The following is a 26219-nucleotide window of genomic DNA, read 5'->3' as shown; positions in this document are numbered from 1 at the left end:
CATATATAGTGCTCATATAGTACTGCCATATAGTGCATATATAGTGCTCATATAGTGCATATATAGTGCTCATATAGTGCATATATAGTATTGCCATATAGTGCATATATAGTACGGCCATATAGTGCATATATAGTGCTCATATAGTACTGCCATATAGTGCATATATAGTGGTCATATAGTACTGCCATATAGTGCATATATAGTGGTCATATAGTACTGCCATATAGTGCATATATAGTACTGCCATATAGTGCTCATATAGTACTGCAATATAGTGCATATATAGTGCTCATATAGTGCATATATAGTGCTCATATAGTGCATATATAGTACTGCCATATAGTGCATATATAGTGCTCATATAGTGCATATATAGTACTGCCATATAGTGCATATATAGTGCTGCCATATAGTGCATATATAGTGCTCATATACTGCTGCCATAGAATGCATATATAGTGCTCATATAGTACTGCCATATAGTGCATATATAGTGCTGCCATATAGTGCATATATAGTGCTCATATACTGCTGCCATAGAATGCATATATAGTGCTCATATAGTGCTGCCATATAGTGCATATATAGTGCTCATATAGTGCATATATAGTGCTCATCTAATACTCCCATATAGTGCATATATAGTGCTCATCTAATACTCCCATATAGTGCATATATAGTGCTCATATAGTACTCCCATATAGTGCATATATAGTGCTCATATAGTACTGCAATATAGTGCATATATAGTGCTCATATAGTGCATATATAGTGCTCATATAGTGCATATATAGTATTGCCATATAGTGCATATATAGTACTGCCATATAGTGCATATATAGTGCTCATATAGTACTGCCATATAGTGCATATATAGTGGTCATATAGTACTGCCATATAGTGCATATATAGTACTGCCATATAGTGCTCATATAGTACTGCAATATAGTGCATATATAGTGCTCATATAGTGCATATATAGTGTTCATATAGTACTTCATATAGTGCATATATAGTGCTCATATAGTAATGCCATGTAGTGCTGCTATATAGTGCTCTGATAATGCTGCCATAGTGCTCTGCACTGATCAGATCTCTCTACCTGTAGAAATGTCTATAGAATGGATTCTCCCACCAGCACACAAACAGTTAACCGAACATCTGCAGCTCCCCCCACCCTTCACACAGAATGGACGCGCCCCTCTGAGCCTCCGCTCACTTTACACCAGTGACGAATGCGTTAACCTCTGGGCCCGGCCCGTACAGCGCAACCAGGCTGCATCCCTGACCGTACCACAGCGCGGCCAAATAGGGGGGGATGCAAACAACTGACCGGTTATTTCCAGTGCTATGGAGCGGTGTACAAACACCTGAGATGTTATAATGTGCAGAGATTATTCCTGTAGATGGAGGAATGGACTGGGTGGAGCGGGTAGGGGGCGAGGAGACTGTGCAAAGAGGTTTGGGGTCCCCCATCCCTGGGAGTGATGGTGAGGTCCTGTGTGCGGGCAGCAGCTCAGTCTGGCCGGGAGTGCGGGAGGTAAGCGGCGGCTCATCCTCATCATCATGGGGGGAGATCACCGCTGGGGTCATCTCTGCCCCCAGCATTAGTGCTAGGGTGGGCTGTAGGGGGCGCCCTGCTGTTTCCCCTCTGTACACAGCTCCAAGCGGGAGAGGGTTAATCAGACGCTGCGGTTTTCATGCGATTTAAACCATGAAACTCACACACTGCCCCTCATTCACCTCCACAGAGCGATAACGAGTCGCCATAAAGTCGCTTCGCGCAGAAGTTTCCATGGTTACAGCGGATTTTATCATCCGCAAAAATAGTTGAGAAGTTTCCTCTGTTGTGGGATAATGACGCTCGTGGCCCCAATGCGAGAGCTCCAGCGGGGCCCCCATTATTGACGTCTAATATCGGGGTCTTTTCATATAGGTCAAAGGGACTTTTGTCGCCCCTTAGACTCCAGGGCCCAGTGCGCTCGCAAACCCCCGCACCCATTGTGGTTACCCCCAGGGCCGGCTCCAGGTTTTTCTGGGCCCCGGGCAAAAGAGTCTCAGTGGCCCCTCTAACACATACCACGATTCATGATGCACAGATACCGCAGAGAAATATATATATATAGTACAATGCAAAGATTTCACTTCTTACATTACATGAGTGATATCTATTGTAAATTCCACAATAGCTCAGAAACCGGCGAATCGCTCCATACAGAATACTGGCCCCCATAAAATGCTCCATACAGGACACTGGCCCCCATATAAGGCCCCATAAGGAATACTGACCCCCATATAAGGCTCCATGCGGAATACTGACCCCCATATAAGGCTCCATACAGAATACTGGCCCCCATAAAATGCTCCATACAGGATACTGGCCCCCATAAAATGCTCCATACAGGAGACTGGCCCCCATAAAATGCTCCATACAGAATACTGGCCCCCATAAAATCGCTCCATACAGAATAATGGCCCCCTGAAAATGCTCCATACAGGAGACTGGCCCCCATAAAATGCTCCATACAGAATACTGGCCCCCATAAAATGCTCCATACAGGATACTGGTCTCCATATAACACTCCATACAGGATACTGGCCCCCATAAAATGCTCCATACAGAATACTGGCCCCCATAAAATGCTCCATACAGGATACTGGCCCCCATAAAATGCTCCATATAGGAGACTGGCCCCCATAAAATGCTCCATATAGGAGACTGGCCCCCATAAAATGCTCCATACAGAATACTGGCCCCCATATAACTCTCCATACAGGAGACTGGCCCCCATAAAATGCTCCATACAGGAGACTGGCCCCCATAAAATGCTCCATACAGGAGACTGGCCCCCATAAAATGCTCCATACAGAATAATGGCCCCCATATAACGCTCCATACAGGATACTGGCCCCCATAAAATGCTCCATACAGGAGACTGGCCCCCATAAAATGCTCCATACAGAATACTAGCCCTCATATAACGCTCCATACGGAATACTGGCCCCCATATAACACTCCATACAGGATACTGGCCCCCATATAACGCTCCATACGGAATACTGGCCCCCATATAACGCTCTATGCAGGATACTGGCCCCCATATAACGCTCTATGCAGGATACTGGCCCCCATATAACGCTCCATACAGAATACTGGCCCCCATATAACGCTCCATGCAGGCTGTTCCCCACACATAATGCCCCACGCAGGCTGTTCACCCATCATAATGCCCCATGCAGGCTGTTCCCCCTACATAATACCCCATGCAGGCTGTTCTCCCCCATATAGGATGTCACCCCCCCTTATAATGCCCCATGCAGTATGACACCCCCCCCCCCCTTCCTTATAATGCCCGATGCAGGATGTCACACACACCCCTCCCTTGTAATGCCCCATGCAGGATGTCACCCCCCCCCTCCCTTATAATGCCCCATGCAGGATGTCACACCCCCCCCCCTCCCTTATAATGCCCCATGCAGGATGTCACATCCTTCCCTCCCTTATAATGCCCCATGCAGGATGTCACACCCTTCCCTCCCTTATAATGCCCCATGCTGGATGTCACCCCCCCCTTATAATGCCCCATGCAGGATGTCACACCCCCCCTCCCCTTATAATGCCCCATGCAGGATGTCACGCACCCCCACCTCACCCCCCTCCCTTATACTGCCACAGGCCTCCATACAATAAAAAAAAAAACTCACGTCTCACCTGCTGCCGCTGCTCCAGACTCCAGCGTCGCCGGCCTCATCCCGCTCTGCGCTGTGACTGCTCAGGAGAGAGTGCGGTGTAAAGACGTCACCACGCCCTCTGACCTGAGACATCACAGTGCAGCAGCCGCGGAGGATGCAGGAGCTGCTGCGGAGGCACGGGGAGGGGTAAGTATTGTGGCGGGTGCCGGGGCCCTGAGCAAGCAAGGGGGAGCGGGCGCTGACACCGCTCTCCTCCGCTCACGGGTCCCATAGCGCGCGGGGTGCCCGAAGGTGAGGGCCCCCGCCTGCTCAGGGCCCCGACATTTGCCCGGGTGCTGACGCCAGCCCTGGTTACACCCCTGATAGTATGGATGGGTTCCTGGTCCAGAGGTTTTATCTACTGTTTTGTTCCATTCATTCGATGACATTAATATTTGTTACTTTGTATCGTTCTGCTCAGTGTCCGGATGTTGTGATCTCCTTGTTACATTTGTATCAGTGGTTGTTCTGCTGTTCCATCTGTTATCATTAATGCAGCCCCATATTATAGATACACACTATGGTGGATACACGCTATAGCTTGAGTGATGGCCAAAAGTGTTGGCACCCTTGAAATGTTCCAGAAACTTATCACAATTACACATGTTTTGTTATACAAACAATTATTTCCTTTGTGTGTATTGGAACAACACAACAAAGAGAGGAAAAAAGACAAATTTGACATAATTTCACACAAAACCCCCAAAAATGGGCAAAATTGTTGGCACCCTCCCCTTAATATTTGATTGCACCCTTTGGAATAAATAACTGCAATCAGTCTTTTCCTATAACCATCAGCTTCTTACACCTCTCAGCTGGGATCTTGGACTCTTCTTACAATCTGCTCCAGGTCTCTCACATGTGAAGGCGTCTTCTCCCAACAGCAATTGTAAGATCTCTCCACAGGTGTCAATGGGATTTAGATCCGGACTCATTGCTGCCATTTCAGAACTCTCCAGCACTTTGTTTCCATCCACTTCTGGGGGCTTCTTGAAGTATGTTTGGGGTCATTGTCCTGTCCATTGTCCTGCTGAAGACCCATGACCCAGCTTTCTGTCACTGGGCACTACATTGCCACCCAAAATCATTTGGTAATCTTCAGATTTCATGATGCCTTGAACACAGTAAAGGCACCCAGTGCCAGAGGCAGCGAAACAACCATAAAACGTCTGTGAACCTCCACCATATTTGACTGTAGGTACTGTGTTCTTTTCTTTGTAGGCCTCATTCAGTTTTCGGTAAACAGTAGAATGATGTGCTTTACCTAAAAGCTCTATCTTGGTCTCATCTGTCCACAAGATGCTTTACCAGAAGGATTTTGGCTTACTCACGTATATTTTAGCAAACTGCAGTATAGCTTTTTATATCTGTCATCAGTGGGGTCCTCCTGGGTCTCCTGCCATAACGTTTCATTTAATTCAAATGTCGACAGATAGCTTGCGCTGACACTGATGCACCCTGAGCCTGCAGGACAGCGTGAATTTATCTGGAACCTGATTGGGGCTGCTTGTCCACCATCCAGACTATCCTGCGTTGCAACCTTTCATCAATGTTTCTCTGCCGTCCACGTCCAGGGAGATTAGCTACAGAGCCATGGGCTGTAAACTTCTTGATTATGTTGCGCACCGTGGACAAAGGAACATCAAGATCTCTGGATATTGTTGATATTTTTCAACAGTTTTAGTTCTCAAGTCCTCAGATACTTCTCAACTTTTTGTTCTTCTTGCTTAGTGTGGCCCACACAGGCAACCAATGCAAAGATTGAATAAACTTCTCCACTTGTTATCTGGTTTTAGGTGTGATTTTCGTATTACCCACACCTGTTACTTGCCACAGGTGAGTTTGAACGAGCATCACATGCTTGATACAAAGTTGTTTACCCACAATTTTGGAAAGGTGCCAACAATTTGTGCTGCCCATTTTGGGGGTTTTGTGTTACATTATGTCCAATTTGCCTTTTTTTCTCTTTTTTTTTTGTCTTGTCCCAAAACACAGAAAGGAAATAAACAATAACAAAACATGTGGAATTGCAATAATTCTCTGGGAGCAATACTTCATTTTCTGGAACAATTTCAAGGGAGCCAACACTTTCGGCCATGACTGTACATACTATAGATATGTTGTAGGTCGTGATCTCGGGGGGGGGGGGGGGGGGTATTTTGTTTCTCGCCTCTCTGACTTTCATGGCTCTCTCATGTTTCAATATTGGATCACACAAACTCATTATTTTACTGCCATTGTGGTTGCGTTTTACTTTTCTGGCCTATGGGCAGTAACAGTTCTTAAAAGTTATTACTATTATTATTTATTATTATCGCGCCACTCATTCCATGGCGCTTTACATGTGAAAGGGGTATACAAAGCAAACAACTAGCACAATAAATTTGAACAATACAAGACGGTGACTGGTACAGGAGGAGCGAGGACCCTGCCCGCGAGGGCTCACAGTCTACAGGGGATGGTTGAGGATACAGTAGGTGAGGGTAGAGCTGGTCGTGCAGCGGTATGGTGGAGCGGTGGTTACTGCAGGTTGTAGGCTTGTCGGAAGAGGTGGGTCTTCAGGTTTCTTTTGAAGGCTTCCATGGTAGACGAGAGTCTGATATGTTGGGGTAGAGAGTTCCAGAGTAGGGGGGAAGCACGGGAGAAATCTTGTATGCGATTGTGGGAGGAGGAGATAAGAGGGGAGTAGAGAAGGAGATCTTGTGAGGATCGGAGGTTGCGTGCAGGTAAGTACCGGGAGACTAGGTCAGAGATATATGGAGGAGACAGGTTGTGGATGGCTTTGTATGCCATGGTTAGGGTTTTGAACTTGAGTCTCTGGGCAATGGGGAGCCAGTGAAGGGATTGACAGAGGGGAGAGGCCGGGGAATAGCGGGGGGACAGGTGGATTAGTCGGGCAGCAGAGTTTAGGATAGATTGGAGGGGTGCGAGAGTGTTAGAGGGGAGGCCACAGAGCAGGAGGTTGCAGTAGTCGAGGCGGGAGATGATGAGGGTGTGCACTAGTGTTTTTGCAGATTCGTGGTTGAGGAATGCGCGGATCCGGGAGATATTTTTGAGTTGGAGTAGGCAGGAAGTGGAAAGGGCTTGGATATGTGGTTTGAAGGAGAGATCAGAGACCAGGGTTGCCCCAAGGCTGCGAGCTTGTGGGACTGGGGAGAGTGAACAGCCATTAACGTTGATAGATAGGTCAGATGGGGGATATGAATAAGAGGGTGGAAAGATGATGAATTCTGTTTTATCCATGTTAATTTTTTGGAATCTAGCAGAGAAGAAGGATGAGATGGCGGACAGACATTGTGGGATTCTGGTTAGTAGGGAGGAGATATCGGGTCCAGAGAGGTAGATCTGTGTGTCTGTGTGTCATCAGCATAGAGGTGATACTGAAAGCCATGGGACTCTATGAGTTGTCCCAGGCCTAAGGTGTAGATGAAGAAGAGCAGAGGTCCTAGAACTGAACCTTGGGGTACACCGACAGATAGGGGGTGAGATGAGGAGGTGGTGTGTGAGTGGGAGATGCTGAATGTCTGGTCTGTTAGCTATGAGGAGATCCAAGATAGGGCCAAGTCTGTGATGTCGATAGATGAGAGAGTCTGTAGTAAGATGGAATGGTCCACTGTGTTGAAGGCAGATGACAGGTCTAGGAGGAGGAGGACAGAGTAGTGTCGCTTAGATTTGGCGGTTAGTAGGTCGTTGGTGACTTTAGTCAGTGAAGTTTCAGTAGAATGGTGCGGTCGGAAACCAGATTGTAGGCGGTCAAAGAGGGAGCAGGAGGAGAGGTAGGAGGACAGTTCAAAGTGGACATGTTGTTCCAGTAGTTTTGAGGCATAGTGGAGAAGTGATATGAGGCGATAGCTAGACAGAGAGGATGGGTCAAGGGAGGGATTTTTGAGGATGGGTGTGATCGAAGCATGTTTGAAGCATGAGTGGAAGACACCAGTTGTTAGTGACAGGTTAAAAAGGTGGGTTAGGGTTGGGATGAAGATTGTGGTGAGGTTAGGGATGAGCTGGGACGGGATTGGGTCAAGTTCGCAGGTGGTGAGGTGTGATTTGGAAAGTTAAAAGGAAACTTGATCTTCCGTAATGGTGGAGAATCTGGTTTTGGAGGAGGAGGATTGAGTAGATATGAGGAGGGAGTGTGGGGCCTTTAGGCAAAATCTTTATCTGATGTTATCAATCCTCTGCTTGAAGAATGAGGCAAAGTCTTCAGCTGATATGAGAGGAGAGGGAGAAGGCATTGGAGGGCGGAGAAGAGAATTGAAAGTACTGAATAGCTGTTTAGGGTTGTAAGATAGGGAGGATATGAGAGATGAGAAGTATGTTTGTTTTGCTGCAGTGAGTGTGGACTTGAAGGTAATGAGGGACTGTTTGAATGCGATGAAGTGCTCGTTGGAGTGGGACCTTTTCCATCTACGCTCAGCAACCCTGGAGGCCTGCCTCAGTTCTTAGTCTGGCTGGTGTGCCAGGGTTGCCTGTTGTGTGCGAAGTGTTGTATGTGTGAGGGGGGCGACAGAATTGAGATCTGTAGCTGTTGTAGTGTTATATAAAGCGGAAGCAGCATCTGCATCGTGTAATGAACTTATGTTTGTAAGAGGGAGAAGGGATTCAGAGAGTGAGTGTAGGTCAAGGTGTTTAAGATTTCTGCTAGGGTATGCAAGTTTGTGGAGTGGGGATTGTGGACCTGGAGAGGGAAAAGAATGTAAGTAGGTTGTGGTCAGAAAGAGGGAGAGGTGAGTTGGAGAGGTTAGATAGGGAACAGAGACGGGTGAAGATGAGGTCCAGTGTTTGACCCTCTGTGTGGTGGGGGAAGAAGACCATTGAGTAAGGCCAAAGGAGGAAGTGAGGGGTAGAAGCTTAGAGACAGATGAGTGGAAAGTGTCAATGGGGATGTTGAAGTCGCCCATGATGATAGTGGGGATGTCAGCGGAAAGGAAGTGAAGCAGCCAGGTGGTGAAGTGGTCAAAGAAGGTGGTGTCTGGTCCTGGGGGGCTGTAAATGACAGCCAGTTGGAGGGGAAGTAAATGCGCGCACAGCGCACCTCAAAAGAGGGGAGAGTAACGGAGGGCGGCAATGGTATTTGGGTGAAGGAGCAGTTATCTGACAGGAGAAAACCTGATCCTCCACCATGCTTGCTGTTGGAGCGGGGTGTGTGAGAAAGATGGAGTCTACTGTATGAAAATGCAGCTGGTGAGGCCGTGTCAGAGGGAGGAAGGAGAGTTTGTTAGTAATGAAAAGATCATGGATGTAGGAAAGTTTGCTGCAGACGGAGCGAGCGTTCCATAGAGCTCCTGTTAGTGGGACTGGGGAAGCGGGGGCTGAGCGGATGGGAATAAGGTTAGAAAGGTTGCGAGAGTTTGTGACAGATCGTAGATAGAAGGCGGAAGTGACTGTGGGGATGTGGTGAGGACCAGGATTTGGAGAGATATCACCGGCAGTGAGGAGAAGCAGGGAAAGTGTTAGCAGGTGGGAGCAGGAGAGGGCATGAGGTGGCTGTCTGTTTTTGGAGACACAGGAGTGAATATTAAAGACTAGTTCTGAGGTGGAGGTGAGATGAATGGGGAGGATGGAGGAAGAGATGACCAGTTCCTTACTAGGTGTAGGGATTAGGGGGGTTAGTAGAAAGTGGAGGACTATAGGGGAGAGAGTGAAAACAAACAGAAACATTGTTTACTTTGCCTGGGTATCCAGTTTCCTTTGGATCCCTTCAGGTCTAATTCTTCAATATGCCACACTTTTATGATCCACACTTGGTGAATTCACACTGGTCACTGGTTCTCCCCAATTACACCTCAGTGCAGTGAGATAATGGGGCGCATGGACCATGTGACCTGCGTAAACATGTCCCAGAATGAGGGTCCGCTCAGTATTACACTGGAAAACCCCTCAATATATATTTCATATTTTTTTTTTTTATCCATGGGTCGCTCTCTGCACGAGTGTCCTTGTCAATAGGATTTCTCAGTTAAAAATAGTTAAAAAATACTTATTTATGGTAAGGACCAGGTCCTCTGTAAGGCTTAGATAAGGGGTTAAACCTAATTATCAGTACTGTATTTTGAGGATAGCCCCCTCGCTTTCAGCTTGTACCTTCTATAGGTAAAATGGCTCCAGCCTATTGGAGATACCTGTGGTCAGAATGGAAAACCCCTTTAACACAGAGGTAATCAGCCTTAGGATCTCTACACCAGAGGACTTCTCCTCTTGCCGTTCTCTCTTCTTTCACCCTAGTGGTGGCTTCATTATTGTCCTTTTATACTCCTAAAACCAAAATATTTTTTTGTTGCTGCCAGTCTCTGGCTCTATCTAGATCCTCTTATCGATACCTGGGCCGATCACCACAGGTTCCAGGACTGAGGGCAACTCTAAATTGTCCTATTGCTCTACGAGCCCCTTCTTCTATATTATCGGCCGGTTGGGAAACTTCTTGTCACCTTTGCTCATTCCCAAAGTTTCATGAATTTTGCTCATCTGCAATGTTTTTGGGTGATGCTGCTGGGCGATCCTACGGGAAAATAAATTCCAAGTAACATGGTCAAAAGTTTTTAGTTTTTGGGGTTTGTGTTTCTCGATCATTGTGCAATAAAAGTTACCCAGCAACGTGATCCCCAGTTCGGTCCAATTACGACCATACCAATCCTGTGTATTATTATTTGCGTTATTATAACTATTATTATCTTATATAATTTTTTTTTGTAAATCGAGTTTATTGAAATAATGCAAATCACAAAAATATACAAACTTTGAGGATTAAGTACGATGTGACATATTTCGATATCATTGCTTCGTAGATTATTTGAGAAATGTCATCTAGTATTAAATAACATGTAAAGATTGTAAAACGTAGCAAATAGTAATAAGGTAAAGTGATATAAAGGAAGAAGGTAGAAGAGTGTAGGTTAAGAAAAGAAGGGAAGGGCGTTGGTGAAAGGGGTAAGGATTTTGGATCTCTCATCCGAACGAGACCGGGCCCAAGCCCAAGAGAAAAATGGGGTTCATGATATAGTATGTAAGCAATTTGTGAAGTTTAGTTAGCCTTTGAGTGAATGGCGGAGGGGCATCTATACCACCATGATAGGATCTTATAACCCCTCTCCTGTGACATCGAGCACAGCGATGATCTGAATGTGAATAAGAGGATTTTTGATCGATCCTCTGGCGATGGAGGTCTTCCCAGTTCACCTTCCCATTTGGAGAAAAACAAAGGGAAGTCGTGTGTAGTTGTTTGACTTTCTTGGTATACTTTATATAATAAGGAGACAGTGGGGTCTGGAGGGTTCTTTGAAAGACAATGCGTTTCAAAAGAAGTAAGTGGTCTGAAGATATTAGACTGTTTGGCCAATGCGTTGATAAAGATTTTAAGCTGTTCATGGGAAAAACAGGATCTTCACCGAGAAAAATCTCTTGTAGTGATCTTACTCCTGTTTGGTTTATATAGTCATTAATGATAGGTTGTGAGTTTTTGTGTTTGTATAAAAAGATTGTTTTATGAATGCCTCCTGGGAATAATGGGTTGTCATATATTGATGTTAATGGAGCAGGTGTGGGTGATAATTGAAGAATCTGTTTCCTTGTCTAAGGAAAAATATAAGATTTTTAGTGAGGAAGGGGAACGGTTCACCTCTTTCCTCTACTGTTCTTGTAGACCACAGAACTGCCCGTGGATCGCGACATGAAAGGTCTTTTTCCAGGTTAACCCATTTTTTTATTGTTTTTATTATGGAATAGATCTAGTATGCACGAACCTAGTGAGGCATAACTATAGAGAGTGAAGTTGGGCAATCCAATACCGCCCGCTGATTTGGATCTACTTAAAAGGAAGTAGGAGATGCGTGGTCTATTATGGGACCATATGAATCTGGTGATCGCTTTTTCTTGAGTCTGGAGAAAAAAGGAAGCAGGTAGATACAACGGGATTGTTTGGAAGAAGTATGAGAGACGCGGTAAGAGGTCCATTTTTATTGCATTGACCCTGCCGAACCAAGATAATTGTAATTTGTGTCATTTTTCTAAGTCTAGCTCGGCTTTATATAGAACATTCTTGAAGTTATCATCGTACTATTGGGATGTTCTGGCAGTTATTTTGATTCCTAAATATGTAATTGCATCAGAATGCCATTTAAAGGGAAAGGTAGAACACAATCGGGTCACTAGTGATGGTTGTAATGATATGTTCATTATTTCCAATATTTTAAAATTACTTAGTGAGCCGAATATATATGTAATTCTGAAATGATATTTGGTATGCTTATAGTCCGAGATGTGATATATAAAAGAATATCATCAGCGAATAATGCTAACTTGTGTTCCTCCGATTGGGGCTTCATTCCCTTGATCGAGGTGTTGTTGCGTATTGCATTTGCGAGGTATTCCACAGTTAATATGTATAAAAGGGGTGAGAGTGGGTAGCTTTGCCTCGTGCTATTCCTTATTGGGAAGATGGAGCCGTTACCTTTCTTGTGCACTGGGTGAGGTGTACAGAGCTGTTACTCTGCGGAGTATATTTTCCTGCAGTCCATATAAATTCCCAGTGAACCCTGTCCAACGCTTTTTCAGCATCAATCGACAGGATACACATGGGGGGTCTTCTCCCCACACCATCTATCAATGAAATAGTCCTTATGGTGTTGTCTCTCGCCTCGCGTCCCGGGATGAATCCCACTTTATCAATTTTGGAAGAAGAGGACCTAATGTTTTTGCGATAATTTTTGCATATATTTTGATGTCTGGATTTATTAGGGAAATGGGGCGATAGCTAGTACACGATGACTTTCCCAGGTTTTGGGGAGCATTGTGATGTGGGCGGACAAGGCCTGGGATGGGAAGGAGCCTCCCTGGGATATGGAATTACAGACTGAAAGAAATAAGGGGCTTATTAGTTCAGAAAACTGTTTATAGAAAGCAGCGGAATATCCCTCTGGGCCGGGGCTTTTCCCTTCCTTCAGTTCTTTCCTTTTGCTTCACTTCTTTCACAGTTAAAAAAGCGTGTTTTCCGGTCTATTATGGCGTATCATTTGTGTCTAGCTGTAGGAAGGTGTGAGAGTGATTGGGGATAAATCTTGTTTATGTAGAGTTTCAGGTTCAAGTATCTGGGCAGAAAGTTTAACTATCTCGCTCCTTTTTGAGGCGTTCTCTACTATGGTCGACCATGAAGTTATTTATTGCTCGTACTACTTCCGACTTACACAAGGGATCCTGTAGCAGGTTTCCATTTAAACGCCATGAAAAACCACCTGACCTATAACATGCCTCTCGAAAAAGCCAAGAGTTACCGGCGAAACGCGCGTCGAGGTTCTTCCCTGCATGTGTCCTGTCCCTGTGCGGTTCCTCTTATTTGCTGGGCTTCTCTATACTGGGTGAGTGAGATATAATGCAGTATGTGGTCAGAGTGGGCACAATTACTCAGTAATATTAACTTTTAGCTATCTGTAGAATATACTTAGTGTTAGGATGGAGGACCCTCCAGACATCGACTACCCTCAGGCTATGTAACTGATTCTTTATCTGTTGTATAGTGGATGGGGAGGACTCACCGGAGGAGACATCAATTGCTGGATTCATAGGAAGATTGAAATCACCACCAAGTATCACAGGAGAGGAGCCTGCAAACTCCTCCAAGCGCCTCTTGCAGTCTGCACCAAATTTCTGCTGTCCTTGATTTGGGAAATATACATTAGCGATAATAAGTTTGCGCGTCGCCCAGGAAATTCGCAAGATTATGTACCTGCCCTCCATATGTATTAAGGAGTCCAGAACCTCAGGCGTGAAGGATTTATGAACGGCTGTCGAGACGCCTTTAGATTTAGAATTTGGATGAGGACTGTGAAACCACCTACGGATCATATTTTGATGTACACTGTGTTACGGCCCCGGTTTTGAAGTGTGTCTCTTGGAACATTAAAACTGATACCTGTTGTTTATGGCTGGAATAAAGGACCTGCCTTCTTTTTTTTCTGGTATATTTACATTAAAGGAGAAAAATTTTATTTTAACCATAATCTGTGTTTTTTCCTGGTGCCTGAGGTCCTGAGCGCCAGTCTGGAGGAGAGATCAAGGAAATGACTGGAAGGGTAGGAGGGTGGGAAAGTGAGCGGAGAGAAGATCGGGAGAAGCAGAAGGGAAAAGGATTGAAGTGGGAGATAGAGTAGCTTGAACACCGGGTGTCAAAGCCATTGGTGCTGGTATTGGTAGCGATTTCTACCTACGCACCGAATAGGGGGAGATAGGAAGCCGAGGACGAGTCAGAGCTCTCGCCATGCTCCCCCCCCCCACCAGATATGTCTCAGATATATATCAAAACCACCATTATCTTATCTTATTGAGTAAGAGAGAAAAGATTAAAAGTGGGTGACATTACTGTATAAACAAGAAGTTGTAAAAATAACTATAACTAGTCAGGTCTCGCTGCTCGTAGCCACAAACTAGGGAATGGTCTTCTAATATGACCATTGAAGGAAATAGTGGATGACCACTCGCAGCAGTGAAGCCCAATCATAGAGATACCACTTTTATATTATAAATATATAATGAACTTGGGATATAACTGAAACTTTCAAAATTCACTATGCAACATATGGGCATTTAAGGAAAAAGGAATCCGATAATTAGTCCGTGCAAGTTGGTTGGACTATGTATTGTCCCCTTCTTGTAGTAAAATACAAATCAAGGGGAGATAAAATAAAAGGGAAAAACATTAATAGAAGGAGAGATGTCTCTCAGGTCGGATTGGTAGGCGGTCCGTGTCTCTTCTGCTGTTTAGCCTGTTGAACTTTGTGCCATCTTGGAGGTGCGTCTGGGAGATATGGGGTTTGCGGCAAATCGGGGAGATCTATCATTGGGAGTTCAAAGGGTCCGAGGAAGTTGGCCAGATCTCCAATTCCTCGAAATATATCCGTTTTCCCTCCCTTGAAAGCTATTAGTTGAAAGGGGTGACCCCACTTGTAGGGGATGTCCTTTTTTGTTAGCCTGATCGTAGTGGCTTTAGGGCTCTTCGTAGTTGTAGTGTACGCATGGATAGATCTGGGAGCAGTAAGATTTGCCGGTCAGCATATTTTATAGTCCCTTTATGTCTTGCAGCATTCATAATGTCTTCCTTGACTTTATAATAATGGACTCTGCAAATGATGTCTCTAGGTCTTGTCTCAGATGATGGTTTAGGGCCCAGGGACCTGTGTATACGATCAAACGCTATTGAATTGGCTTCGGTATTTCGCCTAGGATGCCAAGAAACAGTTTCTGTACTGTGGAGTCGAGTTCTGACGTATTTATAGATTCAGGAGTACCACGTATTCGGATATTGTTTCGTCTTCTCCGTTTTTCTAGATCTTCTAATCCGGATGACGTGTCCTCCAATTTGAGAGTATGGCTAGTTATAATGTCGCTCTTGAAGAATATCCTCCTGGGATTTTTCGACCTCCTCGATTCGCGAGGTGAAGTCACTTTTCAAATTGTGGATTTCTTTTTTTTTTGTAAGGAATTCTGTAGTCTGCATACAAACCCCTCTAAGTGTTTTTTTTAGTAGGAAGGGCTTTTATATATTTGCTTAGTTCAGATATGTTCATTTCATCTGTAGCATCACTGTCTCCTTCATATTCTTCTGTTCATTTTGGTGGGGAACTGTGAGAAATCCGAGACTCCTTTGATGAAGATCTGTCACGGGGTGTAGCCAGTGCCATTGTGGATCTTGTGTTTCTGACCTTTGAGTTTACATTCCTTCTGGAGTTCTCTCCCGGTTTGTGACTTGCCCAGTGTTTCGTCTGGTTTTGCCCCTATGTGCCTGTGAACGGTTTGACTTAGATGTGGTTCTGGGGGGGACAGGGGGGCTACCCCATCCGTCTCATTCTGTCATCGGCAAGCCTTCTCCAGTTTCGATGTCATTTTGGTTCATTTACATCTTTAAGATCTTTAAAGTCTTTAAGGGGCGTGGGCTAGGTAATTTAAAGGGAAGATTGGATGTATAAGCAGAGATATAGAAATTGTAATTGTGTAGAACAAAGGATGCAGTTGCGCCTTTGTCCTGTAGGTGGCGTTATTGAATAGGATTGCCACTGCAAAAAAAAAAAAACTGTTTACAACCAAAAATAAAGACCTATACCCCTTCTTTTTTTTTCACTTTGAGGGCTTATTTCTCTGGTGTGACAAGGTGAAATTTTCATTTCTATCATTTTCTTTTTCCATGTGTAAAGTATGACTTTGAAGTCCCTCTTTCCCCAGTTAAAAAAAAAAAAAATGAAATTAAAAATGTAAAAAATAAATAAATAAAAAAAATCTGGTATGTCCATTTCCATAAAAGTCTAATCTACCAAAATATAACATTGATTAAACTGTACATTAAACTTGGAAAAGAGAAAAAAAACAATGCTGTTTAATATGTATATGTGAGGTTTTAAATCTTTTATTTTAATTTTGTTTTGTATTTTTTTTTTAAGCTTTATTATCTTTATTGTTCTAATAATAAGAATAATAACTTTATTATTATTATTACTTTATTTTTCTATACCTTTTTAGGGGAGAGGATCTTTGCACAGGTTCTTGTCATCCTCTACCAAAAGTTAAGGGACTAAGCTGAGCCGGGGCCCCTCTCTGCAAGGGCCACAGAGCAGTCACATGATTTTCTGATTCTTTGCAGCCCCCCGGGGGGTCGCCCAGCTTTTTTTTTTTTATGAATCTGCATTATGAGACCCATTCACAGTCCATTGAAAGGATTCACCACTTCTACAGAAAAGATAATGGCAGCCGGTAGTGGTTGTCACCCATCATCTCCTACTAGGCTAAATTATAAATTGCGGTAAAAAGTATAGAGCCCCTTTATTTGTTGGATTTAAAAGACCCCTCCACCCCCCGCTTCCCCATTCCCACTGATCAATGTATAATGGCAATATCCCTTTAAGGCTGCACACAGTAGGATAACTGAGAAGTGTGCACATTGCAGAGGCAACTTGCGGAATGGAAATAAATGACGTGCGTCAGGCCCCGGAGCCCGATGTTGGCATTGATCGAGGTGAACGCCCGCGGGCTAAACCTGCACTTAGTCAGATTTTCATGGCTTTTGTGAAAAGAGGCAAAATGTAATTCATTCTCTAGTGTGCAGTGAAGGAAACCATAGAAACCTATGTGCACAGATGTAGCAGAGCTGAGACCGTCACTGCACACATCGCGGTGAGATCAAGATGAGTTCTGTGTGATGGCGGAAAACTGCAGTAGTATACAGTATTAATCATGTAAAGAGGGGGCAAAATATGTACATACGGGCAGTATTATAGTAGTTATATTCTTGTACATAGGGGCAGTATTATAGTAGTTATATTCTTGTACATAGGGGCAGTATTATAGTAGTTATATTCTTGTACATAGGGGGCAGTATTATAGTAGTTATATTCTTGTACATAGAGAGCAGTATTATAGTAGTTATATTCTTGTACATAGGAGCAGTATTATAGTAGTTATATTCTTGTACAGAGGGAGCAGTATTATAGTAGTTATATTCTTGTACATAGGAGCAGTATTATAGTAGTTATATTCTTGTACATAGGGGCAGTATTATAGTAGTTATATTCTTGTATATAGGAGCAGTATTATAGTAGTTATATTCTTGTACATAGGAGCAGTATTATAGTAGTTATATTCTTGTACATAGGAGCAGTATTATAGTAGTTATATTCTTGTACATAGGAGCAGTATTATAGTAGTTATATTCTTGTACATAGGAGCAGTATTATAGTAGTTATATTCTTGTACATAGGAGCAGTATTATAGTAGTTATATTCTTGTATATAGGAGCAGTATTATAGTAGTTATATTCTTGTACATAGGGAGCAGTATTATAGTAGTTATATTCTTGTACATAGGGGGCAGTATTATAGTAGTTATATTCTTGTACATAGGGGGCAGTATTATAGTAGTTATATTCTTGTACATAGGGGCAGTATTATAGTAGCTATATTCTTGTATATAGGAGGCAGTATTATAGTAGTTATATTCTTATACATAGGGAGCAGTATTATAGTAGTTATATTCTTGTACATAGGAGCAGTATTATAGTAGTTATATTCTTGTACATAGGGGGCAGTATTATAGTAGTTATATTCTTGTACATAGGAGCAGTATTATAGTAGTTATATTCTTGTACATAGGGAGCAGTATTATAGTAGTGATATTCTTGTATAAATGTGCAGTATTATAGCAGTTATATTCTTGTACATAGGGAGCAGTATTATAGTAGTTATATTCTTGTATATACGGGCAGTATTATAGCAGTTATATTCTTGTACATAGGGAGCAGTATTATAGTAGTTATATTCTTGTATATACGGGCAGTATTATAGCAGTTATATTCTTGTATATAGGGGCAGTATTATAGTTGTTATATTCTTGTACGTAGGAGGCAGTATTATAGTAGTTATATTCTTGTACATAGGTGCAGTATTATAGTAGTTATATTCTTGTACATAGGAGCAGTATTATAGTAGTTATATTCTTGTATAAAGGGGGCGGTATTATAGTAGTTATATTCTTGTATATAGGAGCAGTATTATAGTAGTTATATTCTTGTATGTAGGGGCAGTATTATAGTATTTATATTCTTGTACATAGGGAGCAGTATTATAGTAGTTATATTCTTGTACATAGGGGCAGTATTATAGTAGTTATATTCTTGTACATAGGGGCAGTATTATAGTAGTTATATTCTTGCACACAGGGGGCAGTATTATAGTAGTTATATTCTTGTACATAGGAGCAGTATTATAGTAGTTATATTCTTGTACATAGGGGGCAGTATTATAGTAGTTATATTCTTGTATATAGGAGCAGTATTATAGTAGTTATATTCTTGCACACAGGGGGCAGTATTATAGTAGTTATATTCTTGTACATAGGGGGCAGTATTATAGTAGTTATATTCTTGTACATAGGAACAGTATTATAGCAGTTATATTCTTGTACATAGGGGCAGTATTATAGTAGTTATATTCTTGTACATAGGAGCAGTATTATAGTAGTTATATTCTTGTATATAGGAGCAGTATTATAGTAGTTATATTCTTGCACACAGGGGGCAGTATTATAGTAGTTATATTCTTGTACATAGGAGCAGTAATATAGTAGTTATATTCTTGTACATAGCGGCAGTATTATAGTAGTTATATTCTTGTACATAGGAGCAGTATTATAGTAGTTATATTCTTGTACATAGGAGAAGTATTATAGTAGTTATATTCTTGTACATAGGAGCAGTATTATAGTAGTTATATTCTTGTACATAGGAGCAGTATTATAGTAGTTATATTCTTGTACATAGGGGCAGTATTATAGTAGTTATATTCTTGTACATAGGGGCAGTATTATAGTAGTTATATTCTTGTACATAGGGGCAGTATTATAGTAGTTATATTCTTGCACACAGGGGGCAGTATTATAGTAGTTATATTCTTGTACATAGGAGCAGTATTATAGTAGTTATATTCTTGTACATAGGGGGCAGTATTATTGTAGTTATATTCTTGTATATAGGAGCAGTATTATAGTAGTTATATTCTTGTATATAAGAGCAGTATTATAGTAGTTATATTCTTGCACACAGGGGGCAGTATTATAGTAGTTATATTCTTGTACATAGGGGGCAGTATTATAGTAGTTATATTCTTGTACATAGGAACAGTATTATAGCAGTTATATTCTTGTACATAGGGAGCAGTATTATAGTAGTTATATTCTTGTACATAGGGGGCAGTATTATAGTAGTTATATTCTTGTACATAGGAACAGTATTATAGCAGTTATATTCTTGTACATAGGAACAGTATTATAGCAGTTATATTCTTGTACATAGGAGCAGTATTATAGTAGTTATATTCTTGTATATAGGAGCAGTATTATAGTAGTTATATTCTTGCACACAGGGGGCAGTATTATAGTAGTTATATTCTTGTACATAGGAGCAGTAATATAGTAGTTATATTCTTGTACATAGCGGCAGTATTATAGTAGTTATATTCTTGTACATAGGAGCAGTATTATAGTAGTTATATTCTTGTACATAGGAGCAGTATTATAGTAGTTATATTCTTGTACATAGGAGCAGTATTATAGTAGTTATATTCTTGTACATAGGAGCAGTATTATAGTAGTTATATTCTTGTACATAGGGGCAGTATTATAGTAGTTATAATCTTGTACATACGGGCAGTATTATAGTAGTTATATTCTTGTACATACGGGCAGTATTATAGTAGTTATATACTTGTACATAGGAGCAGTATTATAGTAGTTATATTCTTGTACATAGGAGCAGTATTATAGTAGTTATATTCTTGTACATAGGGGGCAGTATTATAGTAGTTATATTCTTGTACATAGGGGGCAGTATTATAGTAGTTATATTCTTGTATATAGGAGTAGTATTATAGTAGTTATATTCTTGTACATAGGAACAGTATTATAGTAGTTATATTCTTGTACATAGGGGCAGTATTATAGTAGTTATATTCTTGTACATAGGGGCAGTATTATAGTAGTTATATTCTTGTACATAGGAGCAGTATTATAGTAGTTATATTCTTGTACATAGGGGCAGTATTATAGTAGTTATATTCTTGTACATAGGGGCAGTATTATAGTAGTTATATTCTTGTACATAGGGGCAGTATTATAGTAGTTATATTCTTGTACACAGGGGCAGTATTATAGTAGTTATATTCTTGTACATAGGAGCAGTATTATAGTAGTTATATTCTTGTATAAAGGGGGCGGTATTATAGTAGTTATATTCTTGTATATAGGAGCAGTATTATAGTAGTTATATTCTTGTATGTAGGGGCAGTATTATAGTATTTATATTCTTGTACATAGGGGCAGTATTATAGTAGTTATATTCTTGTATAAAGGGGGCGGTATTATAGTAGTTATATTCTTGTATATAGGAGCAGTATTATAGTAGTTATATTCTTGTACATAGGGGCAGTATTATAGTAGTTATATTCTTGTACATAGGGGCAGTATTATAGTAGTTATATTCTTGCACACAGGGGGCAGTATTATAGTAGTTATATTCTTGCACACAGGGGGCAGTATTATAGTAGTTATATTCTTGTACATAGGAGCAGTATTATAGTAGTTATATTCTTGTACATAGGGGGCAGTATTATAGTAGTTATATTCTTGTATATGGGAGCAGTATTATAGTAGTTATATTCTTGTATATAGGAGCAGTATTATAGTAGTTATATTCTTGCACACAGGGGGCAGTATTATAGTAGTTATATTCTTGTACATAGGGGGCAGTATTATAGTAGTTATATTCTTGTACATAGGAACAGTATTATAGCAGTTATATTCTTGTACATAGGGGGCAGTATTATAGTAGTTATATTCTTGTACATAGGAACAGTATTATAGCAGTTATATTCTTGTACATAGGGGCAGTATTATAGTAGTTATATTCTTGTACATAGGAGCAGTATTATAGTAGTTATATTCTTGTATATAGGAGCAGTATTATAGTAGTTATATTCTTGCACACAGGGGGCAGTATTATAGTAGTTATATTCTTGTACATAGGAGCAGTAATATAGTAGTTATATTCTTGTACATAGCGGCAGTATTATAGTAGTTATATTCTTGTACATAGGAGCAGTATTATAGTAGTTATATTCTTGTACATAGGAGCAGTATTATAGTAGTTATATTCTTGTACATAGGAGCAGTATTATAGTAGTTATATTCTTGTACATAGGGGGCAGTATTATAGTAGTTATATTCTTGTACATAGGGGGCAGTATTATAGTAGTTATATTCTTGTATATAGGAGTAGTATTATAGTAGTTATATTCTTGTACATAGGAACAGTATTATAGTAGTTATATTCTTGTACATAGGGGCAGTATTATAGTAGTTATATTCTTGTACATAGGGGGCAGTATTATAGTAGTTATATTCTTGTACATAGGGAGCAGTATTATAGTAGTTATATTCTTGCACACAGGGGGCAGTATTATAGTAGTTATATTCTTGTACATAGGGGGCAGTATTATAGTAGTTATATTCTTGTACATAGGGGGCAGTATTATAGTAGTTATATTCTTGTACACAGGAGCAGTATTATAGTAGTTATATTCTTGTACATAGGGGGCAGTATTATAGTAGTTATATTCTTGTACATAGGGGGCAGTATTATAGTAGTTATATTCTTGTACATAGGGGCAGTATTATAGTAGTTATATTCTTGTACATAGGAGCAGTATTATAGTAGTTATATTCTTGTACATAGGGGGCAGTATTATAGTAGTTATATTCTTGTACATAGGGGCAGTATTATAGTAGTTATATTCTTGTACATAGGAGCAGTATTATAGTAGTTATATTCTTGTACATAGGGGGCAGTATTATAGTAGTTATATTCTTGTACATAGGGGCAGTATTATAGTAGTTATATTCTTGTACATAGGAGCAGTATTATAGTAGTTATATTCTTGTACATAGGGACAGTATTATAGTAGTTATATTCTTGTACGGTATATTTCCCTTACTGTATAGTATGTGACGTCTGTTACCTTGACTATTCTTCCAGTTTGATATGAGACCTATTCATCTCATATCCTGATGTTAGGTGAGCTATGATGATCTCATGTTTTTACAGTTTCTTCTTATTTTCAGATATGACAACTGATCTTCGCAAAAGGAAAAAAGACACAGACTTGAACAATGCCGCACACAAAGAAACTTTGGACAAAGAGAAAGTCAAGAAAGAAAAAAGTTCTTCCTTTTACTTAAAGTGCTTTCGATGGACAATGCTCCTCGTTTCGCTCGTGGCCTCAGTGATTGGAGTTCGCTTGTACCGGGATAATGAACTGGTGAAACGCCAGGAGGCTGGCCTGCGGACTCTGGGTATCGAGGGTCTCCTTCTCTTCTCTTCCCTTGATGCTGACAAGGACATGTACATAAGTCCTGAGGAGTTCAGACCTATTGCCGAAAAATTTACCGGGATCTCTCCAGCATTCGACTATGAAGAAGAGGACAACTTGGACCCCAATGGGGAGACACTGACTGTCGCCGCACAGTTTCAGCCTCTGCTCATGGAGACCATGACCAAGAGCAAGGATGGGTTCTTAGGAATCACCACCAGTGCTCTTTCCGGGCTGAGAAACTGGACGACGCCAGTTGTGCCCACCACTGTTTTTTTTGCTCGGCAGTTCAAGGCCTTCCTCCCACCAAAAAATAAAGTAGATCTTGGTGATCCTTGGTGGATCATCCCCAGTGAACTCAACATCTTCACCGGTTACTTACCCAATAACCGAATTTATCCTCCACCTCCGAAGGGTAAAGAAGTCCTCATCCATAAACTCCTGTCTATGTTTCACCCTCGTCCCTTCATCAAGACCAGGTTTGCACCGCAAGGATCGGTGGCTTGTATCCGAGCAGTCAGCGACTTCTACTATGACATTGCGTTTCGGATCCATGCGGAGTTTCAACTTAATGAGCCACCAAATTTTCCTTTCTGGTTTTCTCCCGGTCAGTTCGCTGGCCACATAGTCCTCTCCAAGGACGCTTCCCATGTGAGATACTTCAAGTTGTTTGTCCCAAATAACCGGACGCTGAATGTTGACATGGAATGGCTGTATGGAGCCAGTGAAAGCAGCAACATGGAGGTGGACATCGGCTACCTACCCCAGATGGAGTTGGAGTCTTTGGGTCCATCCATCCCCACGGTGGTCTACGATGAAAATGGAAATGTCATCGATAGCCAGACTTCTGATGGGGAACCTCTAGAATTTGTATTTGAGGAGATAACTTGGGAGTCTGAGATGAGCTGGGAAGATGCGTTCAAAAAACTTGAAGTCACCATGTACCCCTTCAAGAAGGTTTCGTATTTTCCTTTTACAGAAGCTTTTGATAGAGCGTTGACCGAAAAGAAACTTGTTCACTCGGTCTTACTTTGGGGGGCACTGGACGACCAGTCCTGCTGAGGTTCGGGGCGAACTCTCCGGGAAACCGTCCTGGAGAGTTTGCCCGTTCTTGCTCTGCTCAACGAGAGCTTCATCAGTAGTTGGTCATTGGTGAAAGAACTCGAGGAACTTCAGGGCAACAAAGAAAACAATTCATATGCAACTTTGGCTTCTCTCCACCTTGAAAAATATAACTTTCCCGTGGAGATGATGATCTGTCTTCCTAACGGAACCGTCGTGCATCATATTAACGCCAACTATTTCCTAGATATCACTTCCGTGAAGCCAGAAGAAGTGGACTCCAGCCTGTTTAGTTTCGGTGACGGTTTGGAAGATGTGTCCACTTCTACGTATGTGAAATTTTTGAAGGAAGGGTTGGAGAAATCGAGACCGTATTTGGAGTTTTAAGTGAAGAGGACGGAAAATGTAGTTTTGGAAATTTTTCATTTTTAGGGTTGCGTTGTCTTTTTATTATAGGATCACCACCAAAATCTTGGTGCGATATCACGTTGAGTCTTACCTCCCTCTACAGTATTATACACCTGTATTACTCTTGGGGTGCACAGTCAGCCGCTCAGGGGGGGGGGGGGGGGGGGGGCTACATGCCGACTTTGATACTGTGAACACATAATGCACGTCTGGAACATTTAGGGTTTCTTACTTTTCGGAGGGCCAAAAAGAGAACAAGGGACATCTATTCTTAAAATGGACTCCTACTTATTTGACTTCTGCTGTCGATGTGCCATAAATATCTCATATATTGCAGTCCCTAGGAGAATCTGATAAAGTGCCAAAAAAGACCTGAACACCCACCGTTAAGGTGTCTGTATGATTAATTTAAAAGGGGTATCCTCATCATAGACTCCCATAAAAGCTAATGAAGAGAGCCCAGGACCTGAGCGCCCAATTCTAAATTAATTTTGATGTGGTCACTTTAAATGGGTTTTCCACTAATGGACAAGACTTTCTTAAAGGGGTATTCCCATCTCCAAGATCCTATCTCAATATGTAGTAGGTGTAATAATATTAGCTCAAATTAGAAATGTAGTGTATGATTCTGATTTTCTGATGTCTCTTTCCTCACGTGCAGGCATTGCAGGACCTTAGGTATCCATGGTTACGACCAGTGATATAGTGACAGTTAGCTAGTTGTTAGTGGTCGTAACCATGGGTACCTAAGGTCCTGCACATGAGGAAAGAGACATCAGAATCATACACTACATTTCTAATTTGAGGTATTAGCTAATATTATTATACTTATTACATACTGAGATATGATCTTGGAGATGGGAATACCCCCAGATAAAATAAAAAACAAAAACACACTCACCTCCCAGACCGCTTTTTTTTTTTCTGGCAGCCGCATGATATTCTTTCAGTATTTCTTCAGACCGGACGTCCACTCAATTGGAAGAGTGAAGGCTGCAACCGATCAGTGATCCCTGATTGGCTGCAGGGGTCACGTGTCATGACCAATGGATCAGACAGCATCAATATGGCTGGAACAGTGCAGAAGCAGGCGAAGAATGAGGGTTTTTTATTTTATCTGCAGTAGTTAAGAAGGTGTTGTCCGGTAGAGGACATCCCCTTTAATAGATGAGTCTAGGGTGGGTGGGGGGGGGTAACTCGTTTTCAATATGTGGGATCCCCGTTTATTAGACATTTATAATGTAAACTTTGGATATGATTAATATCTATGCTGGATGTACCCCTTTAAATTGTATCCCTGACTAGGAGTAGAATATTGTCCCGGACTCCGCAGACGCACCGAGGACTATAGGGAATTATACTGTAGATTATAGTAACATTTTTAGACTTTTGGGGGGTTTTTTTTCATCCCCATGTGAACTATGCATCATCGGAGACGTGGTCAGTTCTAATTCTGCTTCTAAGTATTATATTCACCAATATTTTGTATCTTACGGCAGCGAAGAATGAGAATTTCCCCTCGTCCCAGACGAGTTGCGATCTATGACGGTTTAACCCTAAATTTACTGTTAACGGGTTAGACCTGATATTTCATGCTGCTCGAGTTCAGGGAGGGGGGGGGGGAGGTATTTTGTCTCCATCTTGCTGTGTTTTTTTTTTTTCCAACAATTTTATTTTTTTTTTTTTTTGTGTAAGACCCTTGAAAAAGATCCTGGTGGGTTTTCCCATTATATGGTCCTTGTATGTGGGGTCTTTAGTGACTGTAATAATGTACGTGGATTAGGGAACTTGGAGGTGACTGTAAATGTATTATAATGAGCCGTGCTGGGGGTGGCGTGATGGACGAAGCCAAACCAAAATGACCAGGAATGGGGACCCCCAAACGTTGTAGCTTGCCCTTAGTAGTATAAAACTAAAAGGAACAGTCCATGAAATACTAGCAGTAAGTAATTAAAGTGCATGGACCTTGGGGGGTGGAGCATGATACAAGGATGCTTTGGTATTGGTTTAACTCCTTTGTTAAACCCCGCCCCTGAGGATTTTATATAAAGACCTTCCCATGAGGAAGTGAAGTGTTACAGAATATCAGGTTCATAAATAAGTAGTTTACTATCAATCTTA

General features: G+C 41.6%; 1 protein-coding gene across 2 annotated transcripts; it reads left to right on the top strand.

Annotated features, from left to right (window-relative positions):
- Positions 1 to 1466: 1466 nt before the first annotated feature.
- On the top strand, positions 1467 to 24257 carry SELENON (selenoprotein N). Of its 2 annotated transcripts, none has more exons than XM_073677238.1 (2): positions 1467 to 1543; positions 22381 to 24257. In XM_073677238.1, exon 2 carries the CDS (start codon positions 22383 to 22385, stop codon positions 24075 to 24077), a length of 1695 nt encoding a protein of 564 aa, XP_073533339.1. In that variant the 5' UTR covers positions 1467 to 1543; positions 22381 to 22382; the 3' UTR covers positions 24078 to 24257. The 2 variants fall into 2 exon arrangements, with proteins under 2 accessions (XP_073533339.1, XP_073533338.1); XM_073677237.1 differs by having other exon boundaries at positions 1490 to 1543; positions 22364 to 24257.
- Positions 24258 to 26219: the final 1962 nt, after the last annotated feature.

The sequence above is a fragment of the Phyllobates terribilis genome, unplaced genomic scaffold, assembly GCF_046119375.1.
Source record: "Phyllobates terribilis strain yellow unplaced genomic scaffold, ASM4611937v1 Scaffold_4__5_contigs__length_816908805, whole genome shotgun sequence".
NCBI lineage: Eukaryota > Metazoa > Chordata > Amphibia > Anura > Dendrobatidae > Phyllobates > Phyllobates terribilis.
This window is presented reverse-complemented; position numbering and strand designations above follow the sequence as displayed.